General features: G+C 54.6%; 1 protein-coding gene across 47 annotated transcripts in view; it reads left to right on the top strand.

Annotated features, from left to right (window-relative positions):
* Positions 1-17,796, top strand: part of CELF4 (CUGBP Elav-like family member 4) — a 269,864-nt gene that overhangs the window by 184,673 nt on the left and 67,395 nt on the right. For 25 of the 47 annotated variants that reach the window (XM_049769698.1, XM_049769683.1, XM_049769696.1 and 22 more), the window contains exon 3: positions 15,342-15,420. In XM_049769698.1, the coding sequence (XP_049625655.1) occupies positions 15,342-15,420 (79 nt within the window). The remainder of the gene's footprint in view (positions 1-15,341; positions 15,421-17,796) is intronic. The other 22 variants (XM_049769689.1, XM_049769670.1, XM_049769704.1 and 19 more) reach the window with 1 other exon arrangement.

Here is a 17,796-nt window from a genome sequence, read left to right as displayed (position 1 = left end):
CAATGCCCACTTGGAACAATGAGTAGGGATAGGGGAGGGAGGCACTGAGGTGAGGGGCAGGCCAGGGGTGGGAAGGGAAGGCCAGGGGCCTGATGGAGACTGTTACAACACAGACACACACACACACACACACACACACAGACACACACACACACACAGACACACACACACACACAGACACACACACAGACACACACACACACACACACACACACACAACCAGCTGAAAGACTGGAACAAAAAGCAACCTGAAAAGCTGCTGCTCTGCCACATTAGCCTGCACCTGCACGCCATCTGGTGGATAACTGTGGAAATGCACCCTTCAAGATTTCGGGCTTCTTGGTAGCTTTTGGAGTCACACCCAGCAATGACATCCCTACACACACACACACACACAAGCACGCATCATGCATGCATGCATGCATTCCTACACATATACACACACTCGCAAAAACATACCAGCACAAGAACAGTCTACACTTCTTTTTCACCCTCTTTGCCCCCGTTAAAATTTAGGGAAGGTAGGAGGGGATTAAAACACGTCCACAGCCCTGCACAGGATGGAGCACAGCAGGCCTCAGAGCGGGCAAGCGTGTTCTCCACGCCCACTTCTTTCTGTGTTCCTCTTGCTCCAGGCCCCCTGGTACCATGGTGTTTTAGGACTTGCTTTTGTGGTTACAGAAGAACATCACACCCTGTGTGATGCCTTTGGGATGGGGGAGCAGGTTATGGGGTGGGGGGGCTCATATCTTCCATCATGTTATTATCCAGGGGCTTCTTCGAACTAAAAGGAACCTTCACACCCAGCACCTGCCCCTTGTGAGCCCCCCCCCCCACCACCATGAGGCTCCCACCCCAGCTCCGACTGCCCCATGACTGCCCTGTGAGAGCACTGCAGTTCTTGTTCTAGACAGTCCGGGCTTAGGATCCAGCACTCCGGCTGCACAGAGATCCAAGCAAGGCCCCTCCAGGGCTGGAGGTGGGCAGGTGGTCTGTGCCCACAGTGCTTCGGGATGTGGACTTCCGGGAGCAACTCAGGTACTCCTGCAAAGAGCAGGACAGGGGGAGCAGCAGGCTGTTTTGTGCATATGTGTGTGTGTGTGTGTTTACACGTATGCACAGAGCCTGCTATCCTTTTCTTCTCCTACCTAAACTTCTATTTGGGGGACAGGAGGTAAGACACTGCATTACAGCGACTCCCCACCCTGGCGAGCATTCAAATGGGGGTAGTATAAAACCCAGGTGGGCTTGAAGAGTGTCGCCAGGGCCTGAGGGGTAGAAGAATTAGACCTTAACCCTCAGGGTGTGTCCTTGATCGTCATGGGCATATTCTTGTGGAACAAAGCACTGGTAGCAGGGCACACAGAAACGCAGAATTCCGGAAAGGCCCCTCCCAGATCTGCTGACCCATGGGGTTACCTTCCACCCTACCTGTGACACCGAGACAGAAAAAACACAGCCGAGGGGACATTGCTAGAATGGACAGGGAGGTAGGAGACCGCTTCTCTACAGATACCTCTTCCTGCTGGAAGGCTGGCCTCAGAGCCGGAGTAGGATGCCTCCCCTCCCCTCCCCCTTGCCCTAGCACTGCCCAAAGCCATAAGAAAAATGTGCAGTTCTGCTCTACTCTGTTCTACTCAAGGACTGATCCCTGTTGGGAGGAGCTCAGCCCAGCTAAAGAACCAGTCCCCTCATGTGAAGGGGTGACCTAGCAGTGCTGAGGACAGCACCTACTGCATGCTGGGCTTGTAAGGAAGTGTTGCCAACCCACAACTGACGCGATGCCTGATGTTCTGTGGGGCAAGCAGTGGGGTACCCCAAGAGCCAAACCACTGGGCACCCCAAGGCTGGGACTGTGGGAGTCGGACCTCTTGCTCCTCCAAGCCGCCCCCTCATCGTCCTGCCGCTTGCCCAAGAGAATCATCCAGAGCGAGAAATGCAGGTTCAAGAGCACACACAGCTCCGGGCCTTGGCACACAAAACACTCACATGTGCCACACATGTGTCCAGGGGCTCACATGTATCCCACATGTGTATGGGGAGGGGCTCACCCATGTCACCCAGGGGCAAGGACTCGCATGACCAAGCTCACAGCAGGCAGAAGCCCCCTTTCCAGCAAAGGGATGCATGTGGGGGGCCAGCACTCCTCCTCCCCATGCCGAGGGAGTGGTGTGGCAGCCGGGTAAAATTTATCATCATTATCCTAATATCATCTCCAGGCTCGACAGTGGCAGCAGCTAAAGAAAATGCCAAGGCTTAAGTTGGGGCAGGCGGGAGAGCGAGGCAGCAGATAGGGGATATGATTTATGACGGGAATCAACGCGATCATATTGCTCCGGGCTTGTCAGATTGGGCTGCGCCTCCCGGGCCCACCATGCGGGCACCTGGGGGTGTGGGCTGGGCCGGGGGGACACTGCCCATCCTGTTTGCCGCCTTCTTCGGGGGCCGTGGGGGTTCAGGGAATCCCCAAGAGGAAGCTGGAGGAAGGGGCAGGTTCACCTTACACCAGGCGGGGGTTCCCGTCCGCTCGCCACCCCCAGGGCCTGGCCCTGAGCAGTCACAGCTCCTGGTGGCAGGTCAGACGTGGGCTGCTGGGGCGGGTGCAGAGTGCCCGTGGAGTGAGAAGGCTCTGCTTGAAAGGCTCTGTGTCTTATGGGGACCATCTCTCTGGTTTGTTACTGGAGAAGTTTTTCTGATTGGGAAGAGCAGATTCTGCTTTACCCCAAACTTGTCTCCTCTGCTTGTCCAGCACCCAGAATTCTACCATGAGTGAGCAACTGAAAGGAGGTGCTGGGATGATGGTGGGGCAATTGGGTGGTAACTCAAGCATGGTGACATCAATGATGATAGTTTTTTGTTTGGGTGCTTTTTGTTTGCTTGTGCTTAGCAGTGCTCAGGACTTACTCCTGGCTCTGTGCTCAGGGATCACTCCTGGCAGGAATCAGGGTATGGAGCACCAGGGATCGGACCCAGGTGGGTCATATGTCCGACAAGTGTCCTACCACCATACTATCATTCCACATTGTCATGGTGACAATGGTGGTTCAGATCTGGCCCCTGAGAACCGGATCCGATGCTGACAGGTGTGGCGGGAAACGTGAGGGTGCCCTTTCATCCCCTTCACATGAGTGGACCCCATGTGCCACTCCCCAAAAGCCATCTTTTGGGGCACACAGATACTTGCACCAGTCATGGGCACTAATAGCGGGGGTTCAGGATCATCCAAGAACAACTTCCAGGGTGCCCCTCCAAGTCCCGTGGGTCTGGCGGAAGGAAACACCTCAGTAATGGGCATGGTGGGGGAACCTGCTGCCCAGACAGTGACCTAATTAGAACAAGACAGGAGAGGAGATGAAGCAGTGACCAGGAGCTCAGGGCTTCTTTGTTTGTTCGAACCTGAGACAGACGGGATCACAGCCAGTACCTGCCTTGAAACCGACCCATGGGCTTTCCTGCGAGCAAAGTCAGCCAGAAGCTCTGAGCATAGCTGGGTGCCCAGGGCCCCCCTGGAGCTTTGCACCCACATTTAGCCTCTGGCTTCCAGTTCTAAGCACTGGGTCAGAGACCCTGGGAGGATGGAGTGGCCGGGGACTGGCCTCTCCCTGCAGTCTTGCAGCTGCAGTGCAGCGCCCTGGCGAGGCCTGGGCCGCAGCACAATGAGATGGAGAGAAATGCATCAGGCCTGGGGCACAGGGCCGTCCAGCGGGTCGGCCAGGGGGCCCGGGGTGACAGCACTGGCATTTCGAAGGGCGCTCCGGGTGCCAGCGCCTACCTTGATGAGACCTCCGGAGCTCGACAGACTTTCCAAACCTCATTAGTGTTTAATGGTCTGGAGAGACGCCACATCCGTCGTCGTCGGCCGCACCACGCCGTCCGGCCCCGGATTCCTAATTAACCTTTAAGGGGATGATGGGCTGGTGGACACCCCGGGAGGCCACGGCCATGCTGCGTGAGCAATATGGGGTCTAGGGGCCTCCAGGCATCTGACAATGATGGCCCCAGAACCGCTATGTGGGTTCGTGCCCAGCCAGGGTGAGCGGGAAGGAGAGAGTGTGGGATAAAAATTGGTGGGGAACATTGGGGGACCTTTCTTAGGGACAAGCTGCCAGATGGGGGTGAGCGTGAGCTGAAACAGTCTGGGGGGGCTGGTAGGTGTGGGACAGTGGGACTGCCCGTCCACCAGGGTCTGGCTTCATGCGGGAAGGTGAGACAAGGAGACACTGGAGGTAGAGGTTTCTAGCCCAGAGGTGACTCAGGAACTGGAGGTGTCACCGCAAAAGGTGATGGGCATGTTCCAAAAGTCCCGCACGCCTGTGGGGCTACTTAGTGTCAGAGCTGGGGAAAGAGGACAGGACATATGGCCACTGCACCTCGGGGAGCCCCAGTGTCCCAGATGGAGGAGACAGTGGGGAAAAGGGTGAGGAGCAAAGCAGAAGAGGCACCATGAGAGTCCATAGGCACAAACCCACGAGCCCGCATGCCACACCCAAGACCCTGGCCATCGCAGGAACACTCACAAAGGCCTCGTTCACACCTGTAACAGGCTCTGCCACCCCATTCTTGCACACCCCATAGATGGCATCCTAGCCCTCGTGGATGCCCTCACAGGCCTCCCACTGAGCCTGGCCCACTGGTCCCAGTTACCGAGAGCCCCCAGGGTGGTCCGGGAGGATCCCTGATCGAAGCGTATTAATGAAGCAGCTCCGGAGCTGGCTAATTAATGGCGGTGTGTGGCTGTGGTCTGGAACTTAACCTGATTCATCTTTTAGCCTGTTGGAGGCTGGAGAGCTGTGTTCATTAATGCCAGGGAAGCAGGCTTGGAGGAGTCTTGCTGGCCTTGCGCCTCCTATTGGAAAGGAAAACAGGGTATGCGTGTGTGTGTGTGTGTGTGTGTGTGTGTGTGTGTGTGTGTGTGTGTGTGGGTGTGTGTGTGTGTGTGAGTGACAGACAGACACAGAGAGAGAGAGAGAGAGAGAGAGAGAGAGGGAGAGAGAGAGAGAGAGAGAGAGAGAGAGAGAGAGAGAGAGAGAGAGAGAGAGAGAGAGAGAGAGAGAGAGAGAGAGAGAGAGAGAGGAGAGATTAAATCTAAAGCACACAGACAAAACAAATTCCAAAAAGCAAATGTCGGTGCCATTTCTAGGATGACTCAGGTTTGCGCTTGGCCTGCACAGGCAGGCAGTGATGTGGAGATTAAGAGCAATTTCCTCTAGGTTTGTCTTCTACTTGCTGCGGGCTTTGTTTTTCCCAGTGACTTGCCCAGAGACCCTTCTCTGCAGACTTAGGAGGAAGGAACCCTGCCAGGCCAGAGGAGGAGGAGGGAGGGATGGAAACGGGGAGGGAGCCCTGTTTCCGAGCCCTGGAGCAGGAAGCAGTGGGGAATGGGGGAAACTGGGGGATCAGGGAAGAGCAGAGGAAGGAAGGAGAGGGTCCTCCTACCAGTCCCCTCTCAGGCCCACCTGCTGGGTTTGCTAAGAGGCTCCAGAGGCCAGGTCAGGAAGACAGAATTGACCTTGTGAAGTGAGGGGTGTCAGGCCCAACTGGGGAGCCTCCCTAACTCCAGAGCTCCCATATTCAAGGACCCCCCAGGTCTGTTGGAGGTTCCAGAGGGATAACACTTCCGAGGGTAGCTTCTGGGAGCTGGCCTTGGGGTACAGGACAGAACCAGGAGATCAGGTCAGGCTGGGCCTTCTCTAGGATCCAGAGATGACCAGTGTGGATTCAGGCCACCCACTGCAAGAGGGGATTTTCTAGTCCCCAAAGTGCACAGCAGGAACTGATCTGTCCACCTCCATGGGAACTGGGGAACATTTTCAATTGTGTGTTTAATTTAAGGTCTGCCAAGCATGGGTGGGGCTGTGTGGATTGGTGCTGGGCCTTTAGACAACTGCACAGGATCACAAATGTACCCCTAGAAGAGCAGGCTTGAACCCCTTTCTAGGGAGGGAGGGAGGGAGGGAGGGAGGGAGGGAGGAAGGAAGGAAGGAAGGAAGGAAGGAAGGAAGGAAGGAAGGAAGGAAGGAAGGAAGGAAGGAAGGAAGGAAGGAAGGAAGGAAGGAAGGAAGGAAGGAAGGAAGGAAGGAAGCGGGAGGACGGGCTATGCTGGCTATTGGGAGCTTCTCATGCCCCACCCCACCACAGAGCAGGGCTGTGTTCCCAGGAGGTTCAATGACCAACCATCTCCTCTGAAGTGCAGAGCGAACTATTCTTTCTTCAATCACAGCACACACACACACACACACACACACACACACACACACACACACACACACACATTTCCTATCGGTGCAGGGCAGCCCAGGCATGTTACTAGTAATGGATGAGATGAATGTGGGGTGGGGGTGGCAGGGAGAGAGGCAGCAGCACCCCTTCCTGGGGTCCCTACTTGCAATGTCCAGTCCCGTGACCTCACCTGCCACAGCCCCAGAAACATCTATCCATGCAGATGCCCTTACTGCAATGTGGGGGGGGGGAGGAGGAGGGAAATAAAAGCTGAGTGGGGGACCCTTCCCCCATAAAGGAGCAGCTGGAAGGGGGGCAAGGAAACCTCCTTTGTTTGTATCACAGCAAACTTAAATTCCAGAAAGTAGAAACGGGTTCGGTGAGGAGAGAGTGAATCTCTGTCTCTCTGTCTCTGTCTCTCTCTGTCTCTCTGTCTCTGTCTCTGTCTCTCTCTCTCCTCTCCCTTTCTCCCTCCCTCTCCTTCCCTCTCCCTCCCTCCCTCTCCTTCCCTTTCCCTCCCTCCCTCCCTCCCTCCCTCTCTCTCTCCTCTCTCTCCTCTCTCTCCCCTCTCTCCTCTCTCTCTCTCTCTCTCTCTCTCTCTCTCTCTCTCTCAACAGACATGCCCCACTCCCATAGCCCCACCAATAGCTCTGCAGGGAGAACAGCCTGTTGCATGTCTCTCTCTCTGTCTCTCTGTCTCTGTCTCTGTCTCTCTCTCTCCTCTCCCTCTCTCCCTCCCTCTCCTTCCCTCTCCTCTCTCTCCCCTCTCTCCTCTCTCTCTCTCCTCTCTCTCTCTCTCCCTCTCTCTCCTCCTCTCTCTCTCTCTCTCTCCTCTCTCTCTCTCTCTCTCTCTCCTCTCTCTCTCTCTCTCTCTCTCTCTCTCTCTCTCTCTCTCTCTCTCTCCTCTCTCTCTCTCTCTCTCTCTCTCTCTCTCTCTCTCTCTCTCTCTCTCTCTCTCTCTCTCTCTCTCTCTCTCTCTCTCTCTCTCTCTCTCTCTCTCTCTCTCTCTCTCTCTCTCTCTCTCTCTCTCTCTCTCTCTCTCTCTCTCTCTCTCTCTCTCTCTCTCTCTCTCTCTCTCTCTCTCTCTCCAGACATGCCCCACTCCCATAGCCCCACCAATAGCTCTGCAGGGAGAACAGCCTGTTGCATAGCAACTGCCTGGGGCCTGTTAACTGCTGGAGGAAGGAGGCGGCCACTGCAAAGGGGCTTTGAGAACCATCCGCCTTGCCACAGCCCAATGCAGTTGCCCCCTCTGCTGGTAGCACTGGGCAGCTCCACACTCACCTGCCGCTCCAGAGGATCACTATCTAAAATGCCAGGATCGGACAATTTCCTTATTCCAGGTGCCGCTGCACAAGTCTGAACTGGGCCTGGGGCTCAGTGTTCATCTGGAACCCCAAAGTCAAGCCACTGCATGGGAGATAATCTGTGAAGTGTGCTTTGGCCATGGTCTTCCCAGACGAAAAGGCACCAGGATAATCACCGTAGTGACTGCAGGGACTTGACGCTTCCTACCTTCTCCCCTGCCTTTTTCAGATGTCCACCATCACCATATTCTCCTCCCCTGATCATTCTGAATGTGCCCCAGTAGCCTGTCTGCCTGCCCCGTTTCCACTACCAGGTTCACACCCACCTCCAGGCGCACACTGACCTTCCTGCCTTACTCTCGCCCTCCACGATTTCTCCTACGACCCCCACCTGCCTTGCCTGAGCCAGTTTGGGGAGGACAGAAAGATGCAGAGACCAGGTGTGGAGGGTCTGGAGGCTTTCCTGGCTCTGTAGCCCATGCTGTTCACTCCCGACAAGCTCTCGAGTCCTGATGCTAAGCCACAGGCCCGGAGATCACAGCCATGTTGTTAACACAGTGGCTGCTCCTGAGACTTCTTGTGTTTTTAGGCCACACCTGGCTGTGCTCAGAGATCATTTCTGGTGAGACTCAGGGTACTGGTGCTGAGGACCAAACCCAGGTTGACTGTATACAGGGCAAACACCTTACTCTTACCTCTCTAGCCCTTATTTGTATTGCTCTTGAGGATGTGTGTGTGTGTGTGTGTGTGTGTGTGTGTGTGTGTGTGTGTGTGTGTGTGTGTTTGCTGTTTGGTGAGGCGGGATCCCCAGCAGTTGTCAGTGGCTACTTCTGGCAGTACTCTGGGAACTGTGGAGATTGAAGCAAAGCTTCACTCCAGCCATCTATGTCCAGCTATCTCCCTGGACATAGTTTAAGTTTTCACATTTGCTTTGTTTTGGGCTTCTACCTAGAGATACCCAGGTCTGTGCTCGGGGGTCACCAGTGGAACTTGGGGACCATGCAGTGCCAGCGACCAGCTCCAGCCTTCACCATGCTAAGCCCAAGCTTCGGTCCCCCAAGCTATCTCCCAGGCCCTGCTTCTGCTACTTCTCACAGATTTCCCTTCACCTTTGAGGGACCAAAAAAGTCCTGGGGCCAGGAAGAGTACAGGGTTAAGTTGTGCGTGGGCCTTTCTAAAGTCCATCCCTGCACCGCATGGTCCCCTGAGTACCATAGTACTCAGCCCCTTGCATTGAACTGCTATCCTGGTGGGTCAAAAATCACCAGGAGGCAGCCTCCAGTTCCCGGAGCAATGTTTGGGAGGCACCAAACATAAATACAAGCAAAGGAACAAAGCCACGAGGGTCAGGGGATGGTGGCCCCATAGCGGGTCAGTGGAGGAAGCCATACAGGAGGAGAGGACAGGGTGAAGAAGAGACATGGGGCCTTGAGACCAGTATGGAGACAGAGTGGGCACCACCGGGGTGGGCCTGAAGGTGGCCCAGGCCTGGCCCAGCCTGACCTGAGCTGGCCAGTGTGAGTGAAGAGAGGGGTGAAGAGTGGCAGGGCCTCCCGGCGGCTCAGTGTCCTGACCCAACAAGCATCAGATGGCCTCCTGGAGCGGGGAGTGGGAGCGGAACCAGATTTATTAAAAAATCTTATCTGGAGGGTTTGCATTTCAATGGGTTGTGGATTTGCATATTTTAACAATAACCTCGGGTTCTTCTGTCTGGTCTGTGTGCTAGTTGGCTGACTGTCTCTCTAAACGATGATCACCGCTTCAATAAACCTTCCTAATCCAAAGGAACAACAGCACTTGGCTGCAGGAAGGAGGATTAGGGGCTAGGAGCTTAGGCTGTCCGCTGCCTGCAGGTGACCAAAGCTGGGCTCTGGGCTCTTGTGCAGTGGGACAGAGATGGGTGAATTGAATTGGGAGTTAAATAAGCTGACCCTGGGGGCTGGAGTGGTAGTACAGCAAGTCGGGAGTTTGCCTTACATGAGGCCAACCAGGTTTGTTCCCTGATACCCACCCCATTTGGTTCCCCGAGCCTCACCCGGAGTGATCCCTAAGTGCAGAGCCCAGGAGTAAATCCAGAAATCACCGGGCACTATGGCCCAATCCCATCCAATAAAAAAAAAAAATATAAACCCGAGCCCAACAACAAAAGAACAAGCTGGCTATGGGGTGCAGTGAAGCATTCAGTCCTCCATTTGAACTCCTCCTGTGTGTGCCAGGGGAAAGCTGGATTCTGGGCGTTCCTGGGTGCAGCAGGGGATAAAAGGGGTGGGCATGCCCTCAAGAGAGGAGATAAATACTAAGAAAAATAAACTTGCGGGGCTGGAGAGATAGCATGGAGGTAAGGCGTTTGCCTTTCATGCAAGAGGTCATCGGTTCGAATCCCAGCGTCCCATATGGTCCCCCGTGCCTGCCAGGAGCAATTTCTGAGCATGGAGCCAGGAGTAACCCCTGAGCACTGCCGGGAGTGACCCAAAAACCACAAAAAAAAAAAAAAAAAAGAAAAATAAACTTGCAAATTCAGGGTCATGAGTCCATAACAGTGCCAGGCCATGATGGAATAAATGGGAGGCTTGGAGGAATCCTCATTTCTTTTTCTTTTTTTACTTATAAAATCTTTATTTAAGCACTATGATTACAGGCATGATTGTAGTTGGGTTTCAGTCATAAACAGAACACCCCCTTCACCAGTGAAACATTCCCACCACCAGCGCCCCACCTTTCTAAGGCAAGGAACAAAGACAAGGTGAGAACCCAGAGGCAGCTTGCACAAAACACCTCGGGGTCCGTCCCTGCTCGATGAGAGGAGACACCACTCACTTGTCTGCCTAGGGAGGGCCTTGAGCCCCCAATGTTCAGGGGGCTCCAGCACACGTACCTGCCAATTTCTGGGGGTTCCCTTGAGTTGAAACTTTATGGTCATCACAAACAGGATTCCTCAATGTCTAAGCCCTTCCTCATAACCGAATTGTATGTGGCTTATTGGGAAACTAATGAAAATGTGAACAAACATGCACAAACTACAAAGACTGTGCCGCCGCCGCTGCTCCTCACTGAGGTGGTTCTTTCTTGAGGGGAGAAGTCGCTCCCTGAGAGCTGACATTGCATTGAGTCAGAGCCTGCTGGTTTGGCCATTAAATCCTTCGTCGTGATTTGCTGAGTGCCGAGGAGGCCCTGGCGAGGGCAGCGTCACGGTGAGGCGTCTGTTCCTGTCCCCGTGGTGGCCCTGGAGACTTTTCTACCGCTCTTTCTGCTCCTCCCTTTGCTGAGCCTGGCTCACAGCTCTCTCCCAGCCACCTCAGGCTCCCTCCAGGCACAAGCCTCAAACACAAAGCACCTGGTTTCTGCGATTTTGTGCAGGAGGAAAGGGCCTGGTATTTGCATTTAAAACTGGCAGCGCACAAAATAAAGATGAATGTTGAACTCCACGTGGATCATTTAAAATTTTCGTTTTTCTTTACTTCACACAACTATCCTATCGCAAACTGAAAAAAACGAAAACCACACAACACGCTGACCTGTCAAGCCAGAGAGGCTGAGGGAGGAGAGGGAAGCCTGGCCCGAGTGCTTTCGGGGTGCAGCTTGTCTTGCCTGTTGAAAAGGAGGCCCGGACATTCTCTCTGTCTCTTTGATGCCCGAGTGTGTCCACACCCAGCATGTGAGCCAGGCTGGGGAGACTGCATCCATCCCAGTTCTCGGGAAGGCTAAGAACAAAGAGGGGGAGACCCGGAGGGTGACCTCCTTGCCTGCAGCCACAGCAGATGGAGCAGGGAAGGAGGTAAGGGTGGCACCTCCAGGAAACCTTAGGTCTTCGGAAAACACAGACCAGCCAAGCAGCTCTTCACTACTAGCAGACTGCCTTTCTGGTAGTCACAGGTCCTAAAATGTACCAGACAGGACCCTTAGCTTTGGACCCTGACCCTCAACTCATCTCAGGAGCCTTCACCGTGATGTCTGCCACCCACGCTATCCTCCCCGCCTGAAACCTGCTCATGCAAGCATTTCTGGGTCAGAGGTTGAAGAGCAACTGAGAGTAATATGAAAGAGAGCTTGCTGACAGATGTGTTAATCCCTGAGGTCACTTTCTCGGGTCCCCAACAGAAATGGCTTCACAGGCTGTCTATGCCGTCCCACAATACACACATGCTCACTTCAGGGAATGCGGCTCTGAAATCGAGTTTGAGGAAGCAATGCATGAATTGAAAATCAGATTCCTACGCCCTTTATCTGAGAAATAAGTGCCCTGAACCTTTCTGCCTGCCTGCCTGCCTGTATGTGTCTGTCTGTCTGTCTGTCTGTCTGTCTGTCTGTCTGTCTGAAACACATAGTGAGAGAAATCCTGTGTGAGGAGCCAAGAGCCCAAGGCTGAGGAACAGCAGGGAGTCATGTTGGAAACAGAGGCTTGAGGTGTTCAGGGAGGAGCAAGGGGGACAAGGACCTTTCCAGACCCTTTAGTTCTGGGTTCACCTCTTCAGCTGGGCAGAGAGTGACCACGTGGCTCATGCGGCTGTCTTCACAAGTGGACGTTCCCAGGGCTCTCGCGAGCACTGGCTCCGATATCACTCGGAGGGACTGAAGGGGGCTCAGCACCCCAACCTCTTTTTCAGCTGTAAGCAAGGCAGTAGAGCAGAAGGGAGGACATGTGAGGGCAATGCTGTCCTTGTCTGGGCATTCCTTTTCTCTGAGGTACCAGAGACCTTCTAGTAAGGCAGACTAGATCTCACTGGTAGTACAGCCTAGGGTCTCCCTCTCCAAGCTGAACTCACTCTAGCGGAGGTTCTTACCAGCCTTGGGAAGCCTCCCCCTTACAAAGTGGGGAATGGTCATCCAGATAGGAAATGGCTTTCACACAGGCATAAACTCTGCGCAGAGAGCAGGAAGGGAAAGGAGCTAGGCCTGCAGGGATTAATAGGATTTCTCCCCATGGGAGGAGAAATGTTCTCGACCTCAACTTCTGGGCTGGGAGCAAAGGCTGGGGTAGGGGGCTGGAACCTGGAAACACCTGCTAGCGAGGGAGAAAGAGAGACGTGGGGGTCCAAGGGGGAAAGAGGAGATGGAGGTAGTAGAGTGGGAGGGGGAAGGGGAGCAAAGAGCAGGCTTGGCTTGTGTGTCTATCCGTCTGTCTGCCACTGGCCACAAGCCTCTCCTGAGAGGAGCCACTCTGGACAGACAGGTGAAGCCTCTGGACCAGCTCAATCATCGTATTTATTCTAATTGTATCATAATCGTCCCCAAGGAGCCTGGTTCAAATGAGCTTGACATTATTAAAATTTTAATGCCCAGTTTTCATAGCTGAATGAATATTTAAAGGGTATGTCCCAGCTTAAGTTATGATGATGAAGAAATTAATGGAATGTCTTGTTTAATGCATGGATATGTGTTGATGCAAAAAGTGGCAGCGATAGGAAGGGGGAGGGAAGGCAGCGCTGAGGAGAGGGGAGCCCCCACCATGGTTCGCTGGGAGCAGAGCTGCTGCTCCACTCAGGCCAGGATCAGGGCTTCCCCTGCAAAGGCTGCAACAGTCAACAAGAGCCCTGAGAGTCAGTGATTTCCCCAGGGGATGACTCAGAAGTAGCCAGGTCTGTGTGTAACAGGGACAGCAGCTCCCAATGCTGCTGGGCTGGGACCTGAGCCCAAGGCTCTCAGGCTTCCACAGGCCCCCCAGAAAGCCAGTCAGCAGGGAAGGGGCCTTTATGGAATGATGATGGGTGCTTGCTTCTGGCCTAAGCTGAGAGCTCTGGGGCAGAGGTTTACTACCTCTGTAGTACGCAGTGACCAGCTGCCTGAGGATGGGCCGGCCCAGTTTAATTTTCTGTGTGGAAAGGGGAGAGTTCCCTGTAGAAAGCTTCCTGGTGAGGAGGAAGGGGCTGAGCCAGGGATGTGGCCTACTTGGCAGAGCACAGGCCTTGCAGGTGTGAGACCCTGGGCCTCATCACTAAAGCACAGCCCCAACAACAGTGACCATCAATGAAAATGAAGCAAGAGGAGGCTTGTGGTAGTGATGGAGAGGGAAGGCCTTGAGGGTGGGAGGTTCTGAGTCATGGGGAATGAAATAGTACAAGGGTGTGCGTGGAAGAGGTTTGGTCTGGTGCTACCCAAGAGTCCTGGCCCCAAATTCCCATTGCCAGAGAGATGCTTCCCTTCCTCCCTTGGCCGTGCCTTCACTGGAATTGCATGTGGAAGAGCCACGCATACGTGGGCCAGCCCTTGGCCAATCTTCCTGCCTGAATCTCAGGCACCCAAGCTCGAGCTTCTCACCCCAGCAGGACTATGAGCACGCGCACATGCGCGTCATCCGCTAACCCTGAGCAAGCAAGAACGGTGGAGGAAAAGCCTCCAAAGGAAGCACTTGTGCTACACAGTTGAGGGAGTGTAGGAGGAAGTGGTGCTGCAGAGGGAGGGTAGGGAAACACTGGATCCAGGAAGCGTCGAGGAACAAACCAAGAGGGACAGGTTTCCTCCTGTACCCCTTCTGCCATGGCCAGAGATTCAGACTTAGGCCCCGCGGCACAGAACTGGACTGGAGATGGCCTCTGCAGCCGGCTCCTGCCTCTGACACTGTGGCCCTGTAAAGTCACTTCGTTCTCTCTGAGCAGAGCTTTCGGTGACACAGATTCCACTGGGTCAGAATTTATATCCAAAACACCGTCCCATCCTTCCAGTGCATTAGGGGTGTCCACGGGGACCCCATGATAAGCAATGGTACCCTGACCTCCACCTCTCCAGGACCTGTGGCTCTTTCCCTCTGCTCGGTGCCTTGTATCTAGACATTGCCTTTCCCTTGGCTTCGTCTTCACACTTTAGTCCCTCACCCAAAGTCCTTCACACAGCTGTCCTGATGCCCCGGCCCACTTGGAGCCAGAGATGCTGGAACTGGCGGGCCAGCCTCGGGGCAGGAGGGATTAGCGACTAAAGGTGCAGAAATCACCTGGAAAGCCCGGGAACTCCTGCGTTTCCAGGCTCCTCCTGCCATGGGTGACCAGCCTGATCATCTCCATCTGTAAAAAGGGGTGTCTCGGGGTCTGTTAGCGAGAGAAATGCAATTGCAGCAAAGGATAAGGCAGGTGCCTGACAGGCAGTAGCACCAGCCAAGACATAAAGAACAGCTCCTCGGTGGGGTTCCTGCCATTTTTATTGTTTGAAATACCGTGGGAGCTCGGGCTGGCGGGCCACCCCGCACCTCGCTTGTCTGGGAGGATTGAAGACCCGCTGCCAGCCGCAAGGCCTGGAGTCCAGAGACCCCTCGTGGCCAAACGGGGCTTTGACAGATCCCGGGAAAGGGGGAGTAGTGCACACTCCCCAGGCAGCTCTCAGGAGCCCTCTGGGGCCCATTGGGCTGGGCACCCCAGAATCCTGAGCATGAGGTGACCAAACCCAGACTATTTGGACAAAGTGTTCTGTGACCAGAACACGCGAGACGGGTGTCATGGGGGCCTTTGATATATTTTTGGGTTTTGGTTTTTGGGCCACACCTGGTGACGCTTAGGGGTTCCTCCTGGCTATGCACACAGAAATCACTCCGGGCTTGGGGGACCATATGGGGGACCGAACAACTGTCTGTCCTAGGCTAGCACAGGCAAGGCAGATGCCTTACCGCTCCGCGCCACTGCTCCGGCCCAGGCATTTGATATCTTTATGTTACAGTCTGACCAAAGTCCGAGGGGTCAACCTGGTCAATCTTTTCCCCAAAAGATATCCCCATAAATAACAGGGTTCCGGGTACTTTAGAAATGAGGAGAGAAGGGGAGTGTGTAGGAGTGTCTGCTTGCCCCTGGCCTTGGCACCTCTCTGACTTTGTGCTTCTGTGCTCTTTTATAGATGAATCGGCCGATCCAGGTGAAACCAGCGGACAGCGAGAGTCGAGGAGGTAGTAGCTGCCTGCGCCAGCCCCCTTCACGTGAGGGCCCACTTGTCTCTGCCCCCTCCCCCTCCTGCCTCCCCACCCCGCACCCCTGCAGACAGCGACCTGCCAGCTCCAGGGACAGAGCAGTGACAGGCCTCCCCTCCCCTCCACTCCTCTATTATCCCCTCCCCTCCCCTCCTCTTCTCTCCCCTCCTTTCCCCTCCCCTTCACACCTCTTCCCTCCCTTCTCCTCCTCTCCTCTTTCCTCCCCTCCCCTCCCCTTCTCTCTTTTTTCCTCTTCTCCCCTCCCATCTTCCCAACCATCTCATCTCACCTCCCCTCTCCTCTTTCCCTCTCCTTTTCTCTCTCCTTGCCTCTCCTCCTCTATCCTCCCCTTCCTTCCCTTTTCCTCACCTCCCTCTCTTCTCTTTTCCTTTTCCCTCTCCTTCCCTCTCCTCTCCTGTCTTCAGAGTGACTGGCATGAAGGGAAGTGGGGAGATGGGGGTCTGCTGGATGACAAGATTTGTTCTGTCCCGTGAGCAACCATGGAGTAACATAGGGCACTTCTGTGCCATCAGGATAACCTGCCACGATGGGTCTGGTAGTTGCAAGGAGGAGGGGACGAGAATAGTGTCCTGGGAAAGGGCAGGCAGACCAGCGGGGCAGTTCTGAGCCCCCACAGCACAGAGCCCATCGGTGCTCAAATCGTGGAGGCATGTCAGGAAAGGGGTAGAGAGGGTCTGGCCTCACCCCACCAACCTCCCACTGGGACACACTTTCTCGTATACAATCACGAGCCACCTCTAGTCCATTCGTCTGCTCTCTCAGGCCAGGCTCTGCCTCCTTTAGCCAAGCACCCCTCACTCGTGTTCTGACCTGACAAACGCCACTTCTTTCTGGGCTGTCTACCTGACTCTCCACACAGCCTGGCATGGAGGAATTTCTCTGTAGCCCCAACCTCCATTTTTCTGGAAATTAACAGTGAAAGTATAACCATGGAAAACCTTGTGTGTTAGAGAAAGGACTCCAGGGAATTGGAGTGGCAGCATTGCCATCGGCGGCCCTGGGTTCAGTCTTTACCAACTCATGGTCCCAGAGCATCCCGGGGATGACCCCTGAACACTGCGATGTGGCCTGGCCCCAAAAACAAAACCAAAAGAGTTGCTTCCTGAGAAAACAGTAGAGTGCTCACAAAGTTCCTCAAACCTGGTCACTGCCTGGGCCCAGCATGGTCACTACACGGGGGCCCTCCTAAGCCTGCCTCAGAGCACCTCCTTACCCACCCTCCATACCCCCTTCATACCCACCCTCTAGATTCATCTCATGCCCACTCTCCAACCCACCCTCTATGTTCCCACTGTGCCCTCCAGAGCCCGCTGGTATCTGGGTGCTGCCTTACTGACCCCAGAATACATGATCATTCTCTCTGGCTCTCTAAGCACCTCCCAGCCCGACATCCCCTCAGTGGAGGTGGTCAGGAATGGACGTGGGGTTCAGTCTGCTGCCCTGCCCATTTCCAGCTACTCTGGTGGGTCTGCACACACTGGGGCACCAAGCCCACCTTGGATGGAGGTAAGGGGTACTGGATCCAGCACTTCTCTGCCAGCCCAGAATGATTCACCCAAACCCCTGCACACAGCAGGGCCAAGACCGGGCAAGCTCTTGGAAAATGGTCCTGGCTCACAGCTCAGGCAGTGGGTGACTCTCTGGTAGGGGATTACCAGAGTGGGTAGTCACCCCAGTTGGCCTGGAGGGTGAAGTGAAGCCATCAGGAGGAGAAAGGCCCTTGAAGGAGGGCAAGGAGCCTTGGACTCAAAGTCCAGCTGGCTCTGCGCGTGGAGTGCAGAACCTGTGCCCAAGAGCCTTGCTGAGCTCTAGCACAAACCCCTTTTTTCCTCTGCTGCCTCCGAGGCACGAGCCCTGCACCTCCCAGTTGCTAACCTCATCTTCTTTCTCCCATATATCTCCTGCGTTGACACTTGCCCCAAACCAGATTCATCAGCTCCCTTATTCTTCCTGTGTTAGAAAGGAGGGAGGCGAGGAGAGCGAGACCTAAACATCTATCTATTAATTGCATATTCAATATTAAACACTGAGACTGTCCTGAGTCAGCAGTACCACCAAGCTATTTAAAAAAAAATAACTTAATATCCATTCAAGAGCCCTTTCTGGGGGGAAGCTGGGTGGGAGGTGAAAATGAAGAAGAAAACAAGAAGAGGAGGGAGGCCTGCTAGGCAGACAGGAGTGGAGAATTGACATAGGGGGAGAGAGGGGACAGAAAGAAGGGACGAGGGGCTGAGGGGAGCCTTGGAGCACCTCTGGGGAGAAGGGAGAGAGGACAGGAATAGGTATCACCTTTGGCAGAAGGAGGATCTTCCTCCTCTTTCATCCAGCTTCTAGAAATTTCTTACCCAAGTTACATGTTTTCCA

This window comes from Suncus etruscus, chromosome 3, assembly GCF_024139225.1.
Source record: "Suncus etruscus isolate mSunEtr1 chromosome 3, mSunEtr1.pri.cur, whole genome shotgun sequence".
Taxonomy (NCBI): domain Eukaryota; kingdom Metazoa; phylum Chordata; class Mammalia; order Eulipotyphla; family Soricidae; genus Suncus; species Suncus etruscus.
The sequence above is the reverse complement of the archived record's forward strand: the minus strand, read 5'-3'. Positions and strand labels throughout refer to the sequence as shown.